The following is a 17,527-nucleotide window of genomic DNA, read 5'->3' as shown; positions in this document are numbered from 1 at the left end:
CATCATACCATAACCTTTATGATTTTAGGATAAAGTAGTCATTAACAGTCTGAAGGACCCGGTGAGGGCAGAGAGAGGAGCCACGAGGCAGGGTAGGATGGAGACAGACCTGCATCAGTAAGAAAACAGCTGCATCCCCTCAGGATGTGGGTGAGAAGGCCCTGAGGGAGCCTCTAATGATGCAGCTAGAGATCTACATGATGACACACGGCCGTCCTCTAGTGATCTTCGCCACAGGTTTCCCAGCGAGTGCATTCTGGATTTCATACACGATCTGAGGCAGGAGAACAAAAACAAATCAACACAAAGACAACCCTCAGGTTTGTTTGCACGTCCATTACTTACGTCTTGCTCATAAGGGAATCCTCCCAGCTCAAGCTTGGAGAAGATCAGCTGCCCGTTGATTTTGATTTCAAAGCTGCCTGGAATTGGAGGAAAAAAAAGAGGAAATCCAAACAAATTATTTTGGGGGTTTAGGAAGAGATCCAGACCAGACTGCCAGTTCACTCACCGCTTCTTCCCACGAAGCCTGACACTTCCGCTTCAAAAAACTTCCTCTTGACGGTTGAGATGAGCTCCTGATAGCGGGGTTCGTACCATGATTCGCCGCTGCGAGGAGCAGAAAACATTCAGCAAAGCGAGAAATCAAACAAAACAAGCTAACTTAGCTAAGAGCTAATGATGCTAATCGTAAATAAAAACAAACATAAAACCCTGAAAACTAAACACAATGATAAATAACTAAATAAAAATGGAAAATCAATTAATAAAAATTAGAGCTGTCAGGCGATTAAAATTTTTAATCGCGATTAATCGCATTTTGTCCCGAGTTAACTCGTGATTATTAGCAAATTATTATGTGGCCTTTTTTTAAGGAAAAAAATGTGTGCTTCGTGGAATTTTGCAGTTCTACATTAATTATGAAAACAAGAATGACAAAGTTAATAGTTTTCATTAGAAATACTTTATTTTGTAACATTATGTTGAGATAAACTTTCTTAACAATAAAAGGCTGAAACATAAAATGCCTAACAAAAGCCCAAGTGCAAGTGAAGGGCATTTTAAATTCAAAACTTCAATCAACGTTCAGTAAAATAAAATAAAAAACATCAAAAATAACATTTCCATAACACTTTCATGTTCATTTTTTGTCAGGACCAAATCTTTTCCTCCTCTGCTGAACTACAGTAATAAATGAAATAGAGATTTATCATTTCCAATGAACTTTTGTTTTTTAAAACATTAAAGACTGAGAAAAGCGGGATACTCTGTGGATAGTTTGACAGTCTGTTACTGCCGCCGCGTTCTCTGGCTGCAGCTCGATGCAGCGACGTGTCCAGCGGAGCTCACGCCATGAATATGCCGGCAGACAGACCGCTATGCTGGGGCTGGATCACGATTAAACCTCCAGAACATTTAAAACGTCCCCCGGTGAGCTTGCTGTTCGGAACGTCGGGGGTCCGCAGCTCTCGGGACACGAGCCGGCACCACCAGACGTGGTACTGGACGCGAACCGGAGCCGGGTTAGAGTGCAGGAGCTCTCCAGGTCCTAGCGCCGGCCGGTTTTAGCTCGCAGCTCTGTGGTTGGAGACCCGCCTGTGTTCTAGTGAGAGCAGCCGGTGAGTTAAAGGGCGGGACGCCCGCGCGCGCGGTATGGAAAGGCACGTATGAGGAAAAATCCGCGATTAATGCGTAAAAAAAAATTGTCGCCGTCAAGCACGTGTCGGATTAACGCGTTTTTAACGCGACAAACCTGACAGCCCTAATATATATATATATATATATAAATATATATATATATATATATATATTATGTTAATATATATGTTAATATATATATATATATATATATATATATATATATTTGTAATAGAGTCAAAAAAAAAGACTGCTGTTGTGTATTTCACAGTTTATCTATCAAAAAATAGATCTGTAAAAAGGTAAAGATGAAAAAAGAAGCAGTGACTACAATCAAAATAATACTGTTGCTGTGGGTCAGCAACAGAGAAAAAGATATTTAATGACTATTTGCCATGAGCCGGAATCAAACTCACTGCTCCCGGATTGAAGACCAGTGACATAACCATTAGGCCACGGCTGACTGTGCCACAGTGAAGCGCCGCTTTTGACGGGCACTTTAAAACGCCGCTTTGGGTGGGCAGTTTTGACAGCACCAGATCGCCGCTTTCGACGCGCAATTCGCACACAATAAAACGCCGCTTTCGACGCGCGTTTAGGGAGGCCACAAGACTGTGTAATTTACGTGCTACTTTTAAAATGTGTGTTAAAACCGGCGTTTTTCATGGCCAAAACGCCGGGTTTTACGACGATTTTCCTGGTGATTATTGGGCCATTTTGTTTGCCATAAAATATCCCAAAGTTCTGGAGGTTTAATCGTGATCCAGCCCCAGCATAGTGGTCTGTCTGCCGGCATATTCATCCGTGAGCTCCGCTGGACACGTCGCTGCATCGAGCTGCAGCCAGAGAACGCGGCGGCAGTAACAGACTGTCAAACTATCCACAGTGTATCCCGCTTTTCTCAGTCTTTAATGTTTTAAAAAACAAAAGTTCATTGGAAATGATAAATCTCTATTTCATTTATTACTGTAGTTCAGCAGAGGAGGAAAAGATTTGGTCCTGACAAAAAATGAACATGAAAGTGTTATGGAAATTTGATTTTTGATGTTTTTTATTTTATTTTACTGAACGTTGATTGAAGTTTTGAATTTAAAATGCCCTTCACTTGCACTTGGGCTTTTGTTAGGCATTTTATGTTACAGCCTTTTATTGTTAAGAAAGTTTATCTCAATACAATGTTACAAAATAAAGTATTTCTGATGAAAACTATACATTTTGCCATTCTTGTTTTCATAATTAATGTAGAACTGCTAAATTCCACGAACCACACATTTTATCCTAAAAAAAGGCCACATATTAATTTGCGATTATCGCGAGTTAATTATGGACAATGCGATTAATCGCGATTAAAAATTGTAATCACCTGACAGCTCTAATAAAAATAGATACTTACCAGTATTCCACTCTAATTTTCACCCCCATTTTCCCAGTTTCTCCGGCTGTGTCCGACTCGAGAGCAGTGATACGGAACAACCTGAGACGTCTTACGTAATCAGCGTGAAACCGGTTGCCAGGTTTGGCAGATTCAATCACAAATGGACGCCTTTTAAAAACCTACTCCAATGAAAATGGTGATTTGAACATGTGTTTAAAGCCTTTTTCTAAAAATGATGGACATATATAAAGAAAGTTAAGCTCAAGATTGCATTTTTGAGTACATCCTTATTCAAAAATGTGTGAATTAGCTGGTAGTTGATAAAGCTTGTAGTTGAGGTGCAAAAAATATGCCAGTTGGGACATAAGCTCTCTGCTGTGCATCCACTTGTGGACAAATACATTCATCTACGTCTTTGTTATCTTTGCCTGAGCTTAAATCTGGCTCAAAACTGTATGACTGGATATTTCCAATAGGTTCTATTTTTGGTCACACCTGTCATGCTTGATTGGAAGTGTGAGGCGCTGTAAGCTTGCTGAAGAGGAAGTAGGATGATGTGTCAACTCAGACACCAATTTCTGATGATATCTTGCTCAGAAACTATGTTAGAAAACAACAAGTTTTTAAATTTTGGCTAAAATCTCCATAATAATCATTCAAATACCACTAGAACACGTTTACCATAGATAAGAAAGGATTAGAGATAGACTTTCAACAGATTGAGCTGGAAAAAAATCTCTATGTTCATATTTCTTAATCTTTTCATTATAGTTTTTCATCAATTTGTGTAAAATATAGAAAAGTATAGCAAAGTGCACTTTTAAAAGAAAAACATTAGTTACTTTGGCACTACCATTAAATGATTTTCATTAAAAGCTGCACACAGATACAGACATAACATAACTGTCATGTTATCCATGCTTGTTAACTGAAAAAAACATCCCAAGTTATTGTTTATGCTTTTATGAAGTAGTCCCAAACCTCAGAAGATAACAAATTATCCAAAAATGTTAGCATATATAGCTAAACTATTAGCTAAACTCCAAGAGGCCAAATTAGCCAAAAAAAGCTAGCTTGTTGCTTAGTTACTAGCTTAACTCTAAAATAGCGTAAAATTCCTCAGTAAACTAAATGTTAGCATGTTGCTAAAATAGAAGCTAAATTCTGAATTATCCCAAAAAACTTCAGTAGATGACAAATTAGCCAAAAACATCAGCATTTTGGTAAAATATTAGCTAAACTCCAAACTATCATAAAATTCCTCAGTAAACTAATTAGTCAAAAACCTCTTGTTAAAATAGAAGCTAAACTCTAAATTAGCCCAAACCCCCCAGTAGACAACAAACTAGCAAAAAGAAAAACAAACAAAAAAAAAACGTTAGCATGCTGCTAAAATAGAAGCTAAACTCTAATTTTTTTGAAAATTACAATTATTTTATTTTTCTTTTGCCAGAGAGCCACCATGGAGAGATAAAAGAGCCACACGTGGCTCTGGAGCCACCGGTTACAGACCCCTGAACTAGTCTAAGCACAGGAGTGACTAGTCCAAAATGTCTAATACACAAGTCGTCTTTACCGTGTTGTGTCCTGATGTCTTTGCGTGTGCCTTAAGGTGAACTCCGACACATCGCATCTACAGGTGCACAGTCAGGTAAGACCAAAGCGTCCACAACATTCTGACTTCACAACAGATGAAAGCTCAGTCTAGATCTGCCACAAATCCCATTTTCAGGTTCAGTCCCAGTCAGTCATCCCAAACTCTGACTGACTCCATGTGCAGCCGGTATGGGCAACATGTTTCATATGCTGCAGTAGTACTTGAGTAGGAGGAAGAGCCCCGTACGGTCTCTTCTTCTAGCCTGGCATCATTGGCACCATCAGCTGGGCTGGACCGGTCATATATCATGACCATGAACTCCTCTAAAGTCTTGAGCCACAGGAGAGTTGGGTAAGTAGTGAGGACCGGTGCTAGAGGGAGTCCATACAGAGGATGTGGCTGCTGTGCATTTCAGTACTTTTGCATAAAGTTCCTCTTTGGGAGAAATGCTCAAATTCGACAACCTTAATCCTGGTTTTAAGTTGTAATCGGGTCAACAAAACAGAGACATACCAGTTCCCTGAGAGCAACAGAAGAGCCTTAAGGTTTGTTCTCTGACTACACCCACTTCAGCATTCTTTCAAAATGAGATTGTGGAAGAAAACATGCAGTTCTGAACAAAACTTTGTCTTTACTGAACAACTTTCAGAATGAGAGTCTGACGGTTGGAATGAACTGAAGTTTCAATTTAGTTTTGATGTAAGTTGTGCATCAGAAACGTGCCCTATACAAGAGCAATGGAGTAGAATTTCAAAACAAAAGCACTTCACATCAACATACTTGCAACAAGTTCCCTTAGTCTCTGTTCCCCTATAAAGACCGAGTACATCATATTTTAGGGTGCAGTAATCATTAACACTTCGAAGAGCTCAGCATAGCGAACACGGTACGTAGGATCATCCCTGCATGGAGCACAGCACATGAAAAATAAAATCAAAACCAGCTTCAAAACAGAGTTAATGATGCTAATTTTTACATTTAATTCATCACAGAAACAATGATAATCAAAAAATTAAAAGCAAATACCAAAGGTAATTACCCGTATTCAACTCTAATTACAAAAGCCTGGGTCCTGAGAATGCGGTCCTGAGAATGCGGTCCTGAGAACGTTGTCGGGTCTCCGGGCCTGCAGGTACACCCTTCTTGAACAACCTGGGACTGGAAGGCGGAGCTGCTGAGGACTTTCTGTGACATCCTGTGTGAACAGAGAGGAACACGTTGCCAGGTTGGGTAGATTTCAGCATAGCTGGACGTCTTCTGAACAGATGACAACTATTTAACTTTTTAAAACCTTCAATTCAATTCAGATTTCTCAAACTTTGTATATATTTGTTAAAAAAATGCAAAACATGATAGAGTATAGCAAAACAGTACACTTCAAAGATGATTAAGGAAATGGTATAAACAAGCTGCACAGAGATACACAACTGTGTTCTCAGAATATCCGGGGAAGTAATTAAAAAAAAAAGTTTACAATTTACCATGTTTATAAAATAGAGTGAATACTAACATCATGTTAAAGTATCACTGTGGTTCTTTGCTTGACTGTTGAGTTACTGAATGTTATCTAAAAATATTCAACTTTGTATGAAAGTTTTTTTTTCACCCATAATTCAAAGTAATATTCTCATTTTCCAAGTTGAATCTATGCATATCATATCGAGTTGAATTACATATGGAAATTGACATTTCAAGGTTTACAATATGAAAATGCATTTTGCAATTTAGATTTCAATAATTCTGATAATTTTAAAAATAACATGTTGAACAAAAGCAAAATTAATTAAGTTGTCGTACCGTCATTAAAAATAAATATGCATTTTACATTTTCTAATTCAATACTAACAAATGACATTTCAGTACATTGTTTGTTTTAAATTAATTTCAAATGAACTTACTGTACTTTAATCTGCAGTGGTGTTTTTGAGTCAAAATTCTCACATGATCTGACCTAAAAGTCTGATGTAAATGCCATCATTAGGGCGGGGTCCACCACCATCCATCACTTTCTAAATCTCACCTCCACCTCCTTCAGTTTTACCAATTAAAAATATTACAGATAATCAACAAATCAATTAAGCTAACCAAAGAGATGCCTTAAACAATCCAGCACACAACATGGAATAATATACAGGAAGGATTCAAGGATCTTTATTGTCATTTCACTACAGGAATGAAATGAAATTTGTGTCACTGTTAAAGTGCAAGTATGTATGACAGATAATATGGACTGGAAACCCCCGAAAATGAATGGGAAACACCTCAGAAAGTGGTAGAGAATGAGAGAGCAAAGATCCCGTGGGACTTCCAGATCCAGTCGGACAGGATGTTAAAGGAATATGAGAAACACCAGGGAGTGAGAGAGGGACAGGAGAAAGCTTGAAAGGTGAAGGTCAGTGCTGACCCTCAAGCTCCCAGGCCTCCGGTAGAAGACCCGAGCTTGGAGGAGAAACCACCCGTGGAGGGTTTTTTGATATATATAAATGATACAATTATTACGTTTAATCAAAAACACATACTAGTAACTTTACATACAATACACGAGACATTAAACTCATTAAAATGGTAAGTTTGCCAAAAAGACTTTCCGTTACTTTTCCTTTACTTTCCCATTAATTAATAGATTCAATTCTTCTGAATGTGTTTGAGATTTACAAAAACAGTTCTCCAACATCCAAAGTCAGGGTATTAAATAGTTTTTAGGTGGTAAAATAATTTACAGCGACAAATTTCACTGATCTTGATCATCCATAGGCACCAAATCTGGCGGTCGTCAGATTATGGTCTCAGTGGTTTTAGGGTGGTGGGGGGTCACAAGGGGCTCAACAGTAACTGAAAAACTGCAGAAATAACAGAAAACAAAGGAGCTGTTGTGAGTATTAAATAGCTAATATGTATGGAAATGATGCAGAACTTGGTATTTTACCATAAAAGTGCGTAACGAGAGATGGACGCACAGATAAGTGAGCTATTTCAACTGTTTTCAGATTTAAAATATGTTATATTTTAGCATCCTCATTAAATACCAGAGGGAAATCTGTGGTTAAATTCTCCTGGGATTGCTCATTAGCGCTAACAGTTTTCCTTCCTGTCAGTTCTTGGTGAATGTTCAGCTCTCGCTGCTGCGAGGCGTGACTCTGAATCTGTTTGATTACACATTACAGACGACCTTCAGACCCGCAGAGCCGTAAAACTCAAGAGTTTGCTGCAATTCCTTCAGCGGCAAACAGTAGCAGAAAAGGATATTTTTAAACAAGCTCTGCTGTAGCTGAACTTGACATGGCAACCAGCAACCCCTCAGAACGTAAGTTAAAACATGGATTCTCATTCCTAATAAAATCAAGAGGAATGTTTGATATCTCGGATGTTCTCTTCGTAGGGAATGACTGGAGTGTTTCACAGCTAAAAGTTGTTCTTCTTGGAGGCAGAAACTCTGGAAAAAGTTGTGTGGGGAATTTAATTCTGGGCAAAGAGGAGTTTGTGACCAAAGAGCGGACGTCCTGCTCCCGGAGGCTGGGTGTGGTGGCTGGACGGTGGATCACGGTGGTGGACACTCCCGGCTGGTGGTGCGACTTCAGTGCCGGCGACACGTCTAAACTGGTGAAGAGGGAGATTGTCAGCAGCGTCTCTCTGTGCCCGCCGGGGCCTCATGTTTTCCTGATAGTCGTCAAGGCGAGTTCGGCCTTCTCTGAGAGGCGCTGCAGAGCTGTGGAGGAGCACGTGGACCTGCTGGGTGATGGGGTGTGGGGTCACTGCTTGGTGGTCTTCACCTGTGCGGACAGGTTTCTACACAAAGGAGCAGAGGAGTGCGTGGAAAGAGGGGGAGCGGCTCTCCGCCGGCTGACTGAGAAGTGTGGTCGGAGGAGCCACAGCGTTGTTCTGAACGACCCGACTGACGGAGCGGCGCTGCTGCTGAGGATACAGGAACTTATGTCGGAGAACGGGAACAGAGCTTTCGAGATGGAAGAAAGCATCTCGCGGGCGGCGGCAGAGGAGAAGAGAGCCGTGGAGGAAAGAGCTCATCTCAGGCTCATCGGGATGAAACGACACAGAGCTCTGCTGAGAGGTGGGTTCAATGCTGCCATAGAGCTCAAACAAACAATATATGAAGATATACGTAAAGTATTTTCCAATGAGTTCAGCCAGTTTCTAGTAGGTCTTCTCATCAAAGTTTCCTGAAGCTCTCTCATCCACAGTCTGTTTCTGAGCCAGTTTTCCCATCCCAGTTCGGATTATCCCATTAAGAGTCACATGTTTACATCCCATGAAGAGTGGAAGCCAAGAGGACACGGATCCCATCCTTCAGAAACATTAAAAAAAGAGTTTTCCTATAAGATGGTGCCCAAACTTTATATCTGTCCGCCTGAAGCGGCATATTCGGCCCAAATCTTTCTGGGTCTTAGATATTAAAAAATGATGATCAAATGACAAATATGAAAGAAGTCTTTGAGCAAGTTCACAGTATTTGTGATATTCAATGTAAACTTCATGTTTTAAAATACATTATAAGAAAAACTAACAGAGAAAACAGTTGCCTAAGAAATATTGACAGACAACCCAATCCTTGGTAAATACTTGTATTGCATTTTCCTACTTTCCTTGAAGCCCCAAAGCGATTTACAGTCACAAACACATTCACACACAGCTGGTAGCTGAAAAAGCTAAAGCTGATAGCTGAAATCACTGAAGCTGATAGCTGAAAATGCAGAAGCTGATAGCTAAAAATGCTAAAGCTGATAGCTGAAAACCCTGAAGCTGACAGCTGAAAATGCTAAAGCTGATAGCTGAAAAAGCTAAAGCTGATAGCTGAAATTGCTGAAGCTGGTAGCTGATAGCTGAAAATGCTAAAGCTGATAGCTGAAAACCCTGAAGCTGACAGCTGAAAATGCTAAAGCTGATAGCTGAAAACCCTGAAGCTGATAGCTGAAAACCCTGAAGCTGACAGCTGAAAATGCTAAAGCTGATAGCTGAAAACCCTGAAGCTGACAGCTGAAAATGCTAAAGCTGATAGCTGAAAACGCTGAAGCTGATAGCTGAAATTGCTGAAGCTGATAGCTGAAAACGCTAAAGCTGATAGCTGAAATCACTGAAGCTGATAGCTGAAAACGCTAAAGCTGATAGCTGAAAACGCTAAAGCTGATAGCTGAAATTGCTGAAGCTGATAGCTTAAAAACGCTGAAGCTGATAGCTCAAAACGCTAAAGCTGATAGCTGAAATTGCTGAAGCTGGTAGCTGATAGCTGAAAACGCTGAAGCTGATAGCTGAAATTGCTGAAGCTGATAGCTGAAAACGCTGAAGCTGATAGCTGAAAACGCTGAAGCTGATAGCTGAAAACACTAAAGCTGATAGCTGAAAAACGCTGAAGCTGAAATTGCTGAAGCTGATAGCCAGCTAAAATATGAACCAAATACCAAATTAGCCACAAAAAAAACTTAGGTTAGCCAAAACAGCTAGTATGTAGCTGAAAAAAATAGCTAAAATTTAAAAATAGCCTAAAAACTTAAAAAATGTCTAAATTAGCCAAAACAGCAAGTATGTAGCTGAAATATTAGCTAAACTGAAAAATCAAAAATTTTATGTAAATGCCAAAATAGTCCAAAAAGCTAGCAGAATGCCAAAATTTAAAACTTTAAAACTGTAACTTTTTAATGTAATTATGAATAATACAGAGGCAGGAATATTATTGCAGAATAAATCAACTTAAACCTTCAATAACTTTCAATAATTTACTCTCCATAAAAACATATTTTGTCAAAATTATACAAGTTAGAAATAAGAGCACGATAACATCGAGCCATTAATAACAGTATAATCAAATGACCTGGAGGTCCGGATAGAATTAACTTGACTTTTGACATTTGTGCCTTAAATGTTTATACACTTACAATTTAACAAATTAAACCGAGCCCTTTTAACATTTGACCAATCGGATGGACCTCTTTTATGTTAAATACTCACTTGATACGAAGACGTGGGTCATTAGGAGAATAATTGAAGTCCTGTTGAATGTTTTTAAATTTAACTGATGCAGTAAAATGGAGATAATTTATTAGTTGTTTTGCTAAATGGTCATGTATTGTAAGTCATATCATCATTGCAATGTTGAACACTAATGTTGTATGTTTTTTCTAATATTGTCCAGTCCTCCTACATACTAATACAATTGCCTTCCTATTCAAAAATTCTGCAAAAATGAAACAAACTCAGAGTTTACAACCTCAGTTTTTCACTATCCCTCTAACTTATAGGTAATAGTTGAAGTTTGCACATCAGTCAGGTCTGAATAAACTGTAGCTTCAGGTATTTACATCCACATTTGTTCTCAGACAGGTTGAGACCCATCACTAACATCCGGATTGTGCTGCTGGGAGCGAAAGGTTCTGGGAAGACCTCAGCGCTGAACACCATCCTGAGCAGAGAGTGCCGCCGGCGGGTCGGCAGAACGGCTCAGTGCCAGGTTGGAGAAGTCGTGAAGTTTGGGAGGCAGCTGACGGTGGTGGACACTCCGGGCTGGTGGATGAACTATTTCAGTGATGAGAGCTCCCACTTCGACCAGAGGGAAATCGTGCTCGGCCCGTCTCTCTGCCCTCCGGGGCCTCATGTCTTTCTACTGACCATCCGAGTGGACCGGGCCTTCACAGAGACTCACAGGAGGTCGGTGCAGGAGCACGTGGAGCTCATCAGCGAGCGCATCTGGAGTCGCGTCATCCTGCTGTTCACGTTTGGAGACTGGCTGGGAGCGACCACGACGGAGCAGTACATCGAGAGCGAGGGGCAGCCTCTGCAGTGGCTGGTGGACCGCTGCAGCAACAGGTATCACGTGCTGAACAGCAGAACCAAAGGAGAAGGGTTTCAGGTCCGAGAACTGATCGGGAAGATTGAAGAAACCATGAGCGGCGGCAGCAGCAGCTGGCATTATGAGATTGAGATGAAAGTGCTGCAGGAGGTGGAGAGGAGAATGAGAAGAGAAGCAGAGAGTGTCCGGAAACGGACGCTGAAGAAGGAGCAGCAAAGACGCAGAGCGAGAGCACGACTCGGTGAGTGGATTTATCCATCTTTAAATCAAGTGTTTGTGCAGAGTTTCTAACTTTTATCTGCAAACTTCTACTTAACAGAGGAGCTGGAGCCTCTCCTGGAGCTCAGATTAATACTTGTTGGGGGCAGAAAAGTGGGAAAAAGCTCCTGCGGAAACACCATTCTCACTACGGACAGTTTTGGCACAAACTCCCGAACTACTTCCTGCACCGAGAAGCAAGGCGACATCGCTGGCAAGAGAGTGTCGGTGCTGGACACGCCAGGCTGCTTCCCTTTGACCTCCGACCTCCTGACAGCCTCCTGTGCCGTCCTCCTGGTCGTCAACATCAGCTCCTCCTTCACAGATCTCCACCGGGAGGCCCTGGAGAAACAGCTGGAGGACGGAGGATGCTGGAGGAAAACGATGGTAGTGTTCAGTCATGGCGACTGGCTGGGAGACACGAGCGCAGAGCAGCGGATCGAGGGCGAGGGAGGGCCGCTGCAGGGACTCGTGGAGCGCTGTGGAAACAGATATCACGTTTTGGACAATAAGAACAAGGGGGACGGAGCTCAGGTTAGAGAGCTGCTTGAACAGGTGGAGGAGATGCTGGTGGAGGAAAGGCTGCATGAGCTCCACAGAGGGGACCACATGTGGAGAGGCGTCTCAGCACAACAGCAGGACGGGAGAGCGTGTGACGAGGATTTAAGGGAGGATCTCAGCAGTCCACCGTCTCATGACTGTGAGTACGCCTCTCTGTCGCTCTCTGGTCACGAGCAACGATGCAGAAATGACCTCTGCTCAGTTCACTGGTTTAATCAACAAGATTTTTGTCTGCATATATCAAAGGTGTCAAAATCATCTCTGATGAATATTTACAAGTCTGTGAATTCATGTTTAATCCCTTAAGATGCAGGAGTTTTGACTAGTGCTGCCATAAACGATTCATTTAATAACCAACTAATAACCGATTATTATTTACGATTAGTCGACTAATTGGGTGACGCGTAAACTGGATGTAAAGCACACATCTTAACCATCATTGGCTTTAAATTAACTAAAAAATATAGATATAGCATTACCTGTGATAGTGTCAATGTGAATGTTGTAAGCTGAATTTGGCCGCTGAAGATGCTAGTGCTAATAGCTGAAGATGATGAAATTGATTGCTGAAAACGCTGAAGCTGTTAGTTAAATGCAAAAGTAGCCTAAAAAACTGAAAGAACCCCTAAATTAGCCAAAAGAGTTATCAAGTAGCTGAAATATTACATAAACCCCTAAATTAGCCAAGAAAACGATAATAAAAATGCCAAATTAGTCCAAAAAGTTAAGCTGAAAGGTCGCTAAAATATTAGCTAAATACCAAATTAGCCTAAAAAACTGGGAAAAAAACACTAAATTAGCCAAGATAGTGCAGCTGAAATATTACATAAACTCCTAAATTAGCCAAGAAAACGATAATAAAGTGCCAAATCAGTCCAAAAAGTTAAGCTGAAAACTAGCTAAAATATTAGCTAAATACCAAATTAGCCTAAAAAACTGAGAAAACACTAAATTAGCCAAAATAGTGCAGCTAAAATATTACATAAACTCCTAAATTAGCCAAGAAAATGTTAATAAAATGCCAAATTAGTCCAAAAAGTTAAGCTGAAAGCTAGCTAAAATATTAGCTAAATACCAAATTAGCCTAAAAAAATGGAGAAAAAAAAAATCCTGAATTAGCCAAAATGGCTTCCATGTAACTGAAATATTAGATAAATATTACAAATTAGCCAAGAAAACGTTAATAAAATGCCAAATTAGTCCAAAAAGCTGAGCTGAAAGCTAGCTAAAATATTAGCTAAATACCAAATTAGCCTAAAAAACTGGAAAAAAAACCCTAAATTAGCCAAAATAGTGCAGCTGAAATATTACATAAACTCCTAAATTAGCCAAGAAAACGATAATAAAGTGCCAAATTAGTCCAAAAAGCTAAGCTGAAAGCTAGCTAAAATATTAGCTAAATACCAAATTAGCCTAAAAAAATGGGGAAAAAAAATCCTGAATTAGCCAAAATGGCTTCCATGTAACTGAAATATTAGCTAAACTCCAAAAAAGCCTAGTAAACCCTAATACATGTCAAAATAGTCCAAAATAGTTAGCATGATGTCATAACTTTCAACTTTACTACACTCTAACTCAATATAATATAAAGTAACGACTAATCGTTTATTAAATAAGTTGTTGACCATTTTAATTGTCGACTAATGGTGGCAGCCCTAGTTTTGACAAACATTTTCGGTAAGAATTTTTTGAGTTTTCATTTAGTTCAGAGAAGGAGTGCCCAAAATCCGACCTCCTGCTGATTACCTGGATCAGGTGTGTTTAGTCAATCAAGAGCTTCAATGACAGGTTGGTTGGAAAATATGTCGGACACTGGCCCTCGAGGCCTGGATTTTGGCAGATATTGACAACCTTTTTGAGAGTCATCAAAAATAAATAAAGTTGGGTAATTTCCATCCATCCATCTTCTGAACCCACAGCTGCCAGAGCCTAACCGGGCTACCGTTGGGCTAAAGCGGTTAATTCTGTTCACCCTGAACGCCAGTCTGTCACAGAACCACACACTCACATGCACACCTACGGCCAATTTCAAGTAACCAATCAACCTATGATGCATGTTTTTGGACTTTGGGAGAAACTCCACACAGAAAAGTCCCAGCTGGGATTCAAACCAGGACCTTCTCACTAGGAGTGAGTATTGGGAGAGTCTGGTAATATGATACAACTGTCATGATACAATACGTATCCCAAGACAGCACCAGACAATATTTTACTATAATTTTTAAAATTATGACCAAATAACTATCTGAATATTCCTACATTTTTCACATTAGTAAAATCCATGTTATCTAATGATCAGAACATGAAGAACTGCAACTATATTTCTTAAACAAGTTACTTTAACCTGAGGCAATTCATGCTGCTTTACTTTTGGTAATTTAGGAAATATTAAATATCACCTTGGCAGTATTTTAAATTGATAGAAGTATCACCAAATAAAGCATCACAATGTTTCACTGAATGAATTTTCTCTGAATGAGGTGAGAGTGCTAACCACTGCATCGTTTTGCAGCTCAGGGGGGAATTTTTTTGGGGAAAATATTTTCATCATGAAACCATCTGTAGTCATTTTCTAAAAAGACAAGAACAAGGTGATGAGAAAACAGCACACTGCACAAACAATTTAAGTTAAAACCTTTTTTTTTTACCAAGTTCTTTTATCAAAGTAAATTAAAAAAGCATAATGGTAATTATGATAATTACAACTTATTTAAGTATTTCCAGTTTTGCTGACTTTTTTTCCACATAATTTAAACTAATATATATTTGATGGACATTCATTGTTTTGGGGAAATATATTTGCATATTAACTCTTAGAAGAATAAATAAAAGAACACAAAAATGAAAACTAAAAAGAAGGACCAGAATAATATCTTTGCAGTTGCATTTAAAGAGGTGACTCCACCTTTTTAAAGAGAGATAATCTCATTTATATCTCGTAACAGTGGGGTGGAGATGGCGGTTAAAGAACAAGAATGACATAACTTGACGTTTCTCTTGCAGCTCGTGAAGCGGCAGCGGCACAAACCGCTCTGGTGTCAGCTCTACCAGCAGGAGGAGCCAGACGACTGACTTTTGTGGACACAGACGCCCTCATGTCCTACATGGCTGCAGTGTTCTATGGGAGACAGAGCGGTCATGGACTGAGACACTCGTTGGCTCCTCACAGACAGCTCCGACTCGCCAATGAAAACCACCTAGTTGTCTTCTCCTGTCAGGCTCAGCAGAGGAGGTCCTCGGAGGAGGACGCCGTCAGCGTTCGCACCCTCTGCCATCCCTTGCTGAGGGGCCGCGCCCTCCAGAGGCTCTCGGAGTCTGGAAACCTGCAGGCTTTGATCGACCAGTGGGGCTGCAGCAGCCTGAAGGAGCTGGAGGATTTCATCGACTCGTATTTTGAGATGGTCTGGGAACAAACCATGGAGTCCCTTCACTCGTCCGAACCAGAAAATCTGAGCACAGAGATGGACGCGGCTGTCGGGGAGTGCGGACAGGAAGAGCTGCTCTTATCCATCGACAGGAAACTTTCAAAGCTGGACATCCTGGAGGAGATCAGGAATGATGTGGCAGAGCTGAGGCAGAATCTGGAGAGCAGCTGGAGAGCCATACAACAACTCAGAGAAAAACACGAGAAGGATTCTGATAAAGAAAGCTGAAACAAAGAGCTTTAATCAGGAAAAAGTATTGTGTTATGTCCCCTCATGTGTCATTTATTTGATTATTTAAATAGTTTAATTTCAGAGGAAAAACATGTTTTACTGTATTTGTCCACAAGAGGGAGCTGTTGTCTAAGAGCAGATGTGTGGATTTCTCAGGTCTGTCTAAAATCAAAGAAATCTTGTGACAGAATCGCTTTGCTGTGGGATAGAAATTGGTTTTGTAATTAAAATAACACTTTTATTCCAAGGTAAAATATTAGCAATAGTTATGATACTTTTTTAGTATTACAAACAATACATTTATAATAATAAAAAGTATTTTGGATAAATTAAATGATGTATTATTTTAATATTTGTCAGCGTGTGCTAAGAAATGAGGAAAAGTAAATGAAAATTTTACATAAATACATAATTTACTAACACATCTGTACATAGTCTGTTAAAATAATAAAGAAACATAAATTATAAAACACATAAAACCTGATAAAAAATAATAACACAAACAAGGAATTAACTTATTAAACAATAAAATAAAAAAAATACTATGTTTTTGTTTGTTAAAGAACTAAAAAAAGGAATGCTGAACTTGACAAAAAATTGATATAACTAAATAACTAAATAAAAATAACATGGGTCCCAGTATTGATCCCTGAGGAACACCAAAATTGAGTGATGCTCTCAAGTTCAAACATTTTTCTCTCTTTGCTGCATCATCACCTGGTTTAATAAGCTAAACATTTATATAAGAAATAAAACAGCGTCTTAATCCTTTGAGTACATACAAGGGGAAAAAAATCAGATAAAACACATCAAACAAAAAAAAAATTGTTAGCATAAACGATAATTTCTAACCATCTAGTGAAGCCCGCCTCCTCATATATCCATGACAAGAATTGCCGCCACTGGACCAAAGAAGTAAGAAGTGTTAGCTCTTTTTCTTTTTACTTAAACACATAGACTAAACGTTATTGGTTATGAAAAGAACAGAAGTGAAGTGCGAGTCCATTCAACAAATGACGCGTTCGCATCCTCACACCTTCAAACTGCTGAAGTCATTTTGTGTTTTTGTTCATTTCCTTTATAAAACAAAATAAAACACAGGAAGTCATTTGGGAGATTTTTTTAATTTAATTTTTCATCTAAAACCATTGCAGAATTTGATAAAAGACGGAATAATTCAGAAGCTTGAAGGACGCAGACTCGACTGCTTTAATGACCAACTTACCTTAAATGCAAATGAAAGGCCGGACTGTAACCGCTTCAATTGGCTTTTTCTTCCTCCTGTAATTATAGAGCAGAAAGTGAGCTAAAGTTTGAAAGCGTCAGATGAAATAATGAGTTCCTTCCTGTGAGTCCCCCCTCCCATTTTTATTTAATCAAAGCTGAATTAAAAAGTGGACGAGTTGAACAAATTGAAATTTTTAGAAAGAAAGTGCTTTTAGAGGCTGTTGTGTTTTGTCTTCTATGAAGCTTCTGAATTTACCAGAAAACAATCTGTTTTTGGAGAAAAGGAGTAAAGGTGAGCAAGTCTCTGCAATCGCAGCATAAAATCTTTTAGGTCTGAAAAGAAGGAAATTCCACAAACCAACCTCTGGAAATGTGAATGCAAACCAACGGTCACCTTGGAAGAATGTTGGGCGATAATA

At 39.6% G+C, this 17,527-nt stretch overlaps 2 protein-coding genes across 2 annotated transcripts in view; one reads left to right on the top strand and one right to left on the bottom strand.

The window, feature by feature from the left end:
* Positions 1–3,165, bottom strand: part of LOC112146245 (migration and invasion enhancer 1-like) — a 17,224-nt gene extending 14,059 nt beyond the window's left edge. Inside the window, exons 1-4 of the mRNA XM_024271954.2 lie at positions 3,032–3,165; positions 512–609; positions 346–422; positions 15–274 (exon numbers count right to left, since the gene is read on the bottom strand). Coding sequence (XP_024127722.1) covers positions 194–274; positions 346–422; positions 512–609; positions 3,032–3,060 — 285 coding nt within the window. The 5' untranslated portion in view covers positions 3,061–3,165 and the 3' untranslated portion in view covers positions 15–193. The remainder of the gene's footprint in view (positions 1–14; positions 275–345; positions 423–511; positions 610–3,031) is intronic.
* Positions 3,166–7,490: 4,325 nt separating this feature from the next.
* On the top strand, positions 7,491–16,909 carry LOC112146241 (GTPase IMAP family member 8). The gene is made up of 6 exons (XM_036213146.1): positions 7,491–7,573; positions 7,775–7,914; positions 7,990–8,676; positions 10,937–11,647; positions 11,726–12,364; positions 15,229–16,909. The coding sequence occupies exons 2-6, from the start codon at positions 7,890–7,892 to the stop codon at positions 15,876–15,878; spliced, it is 2,712 nt and encodes a 903-aa protein (XP_036069039.1). The 5' UTR covers positions 7,491–7,573; positions 7,775–7,889; the 3' UTR covers positions 15,879–16,909.
* Positions 16,910–17,527: the final 618 nt, after the last annotated feature.

The sequence above is a fragment of the Oryzias melastigma genome, linkage group LG8, assembly GCF_002922805.2.
Source record: "Oryzias melastigma strain HK-1 linkage group LG8, ASM292280v2, whole genome shotgun sequence".
Lineage (NCBI taxonomy): Eukaryota > Metazoa > Chordata > Actinopteri > Beloniformes > Adrianichthyidae > Oryzias > Oryzias melastigma.
Note: the sequence above shows the minus strand (reverse complement) of the source record. Positions and strands in the feature narration are given on the sequence as shown.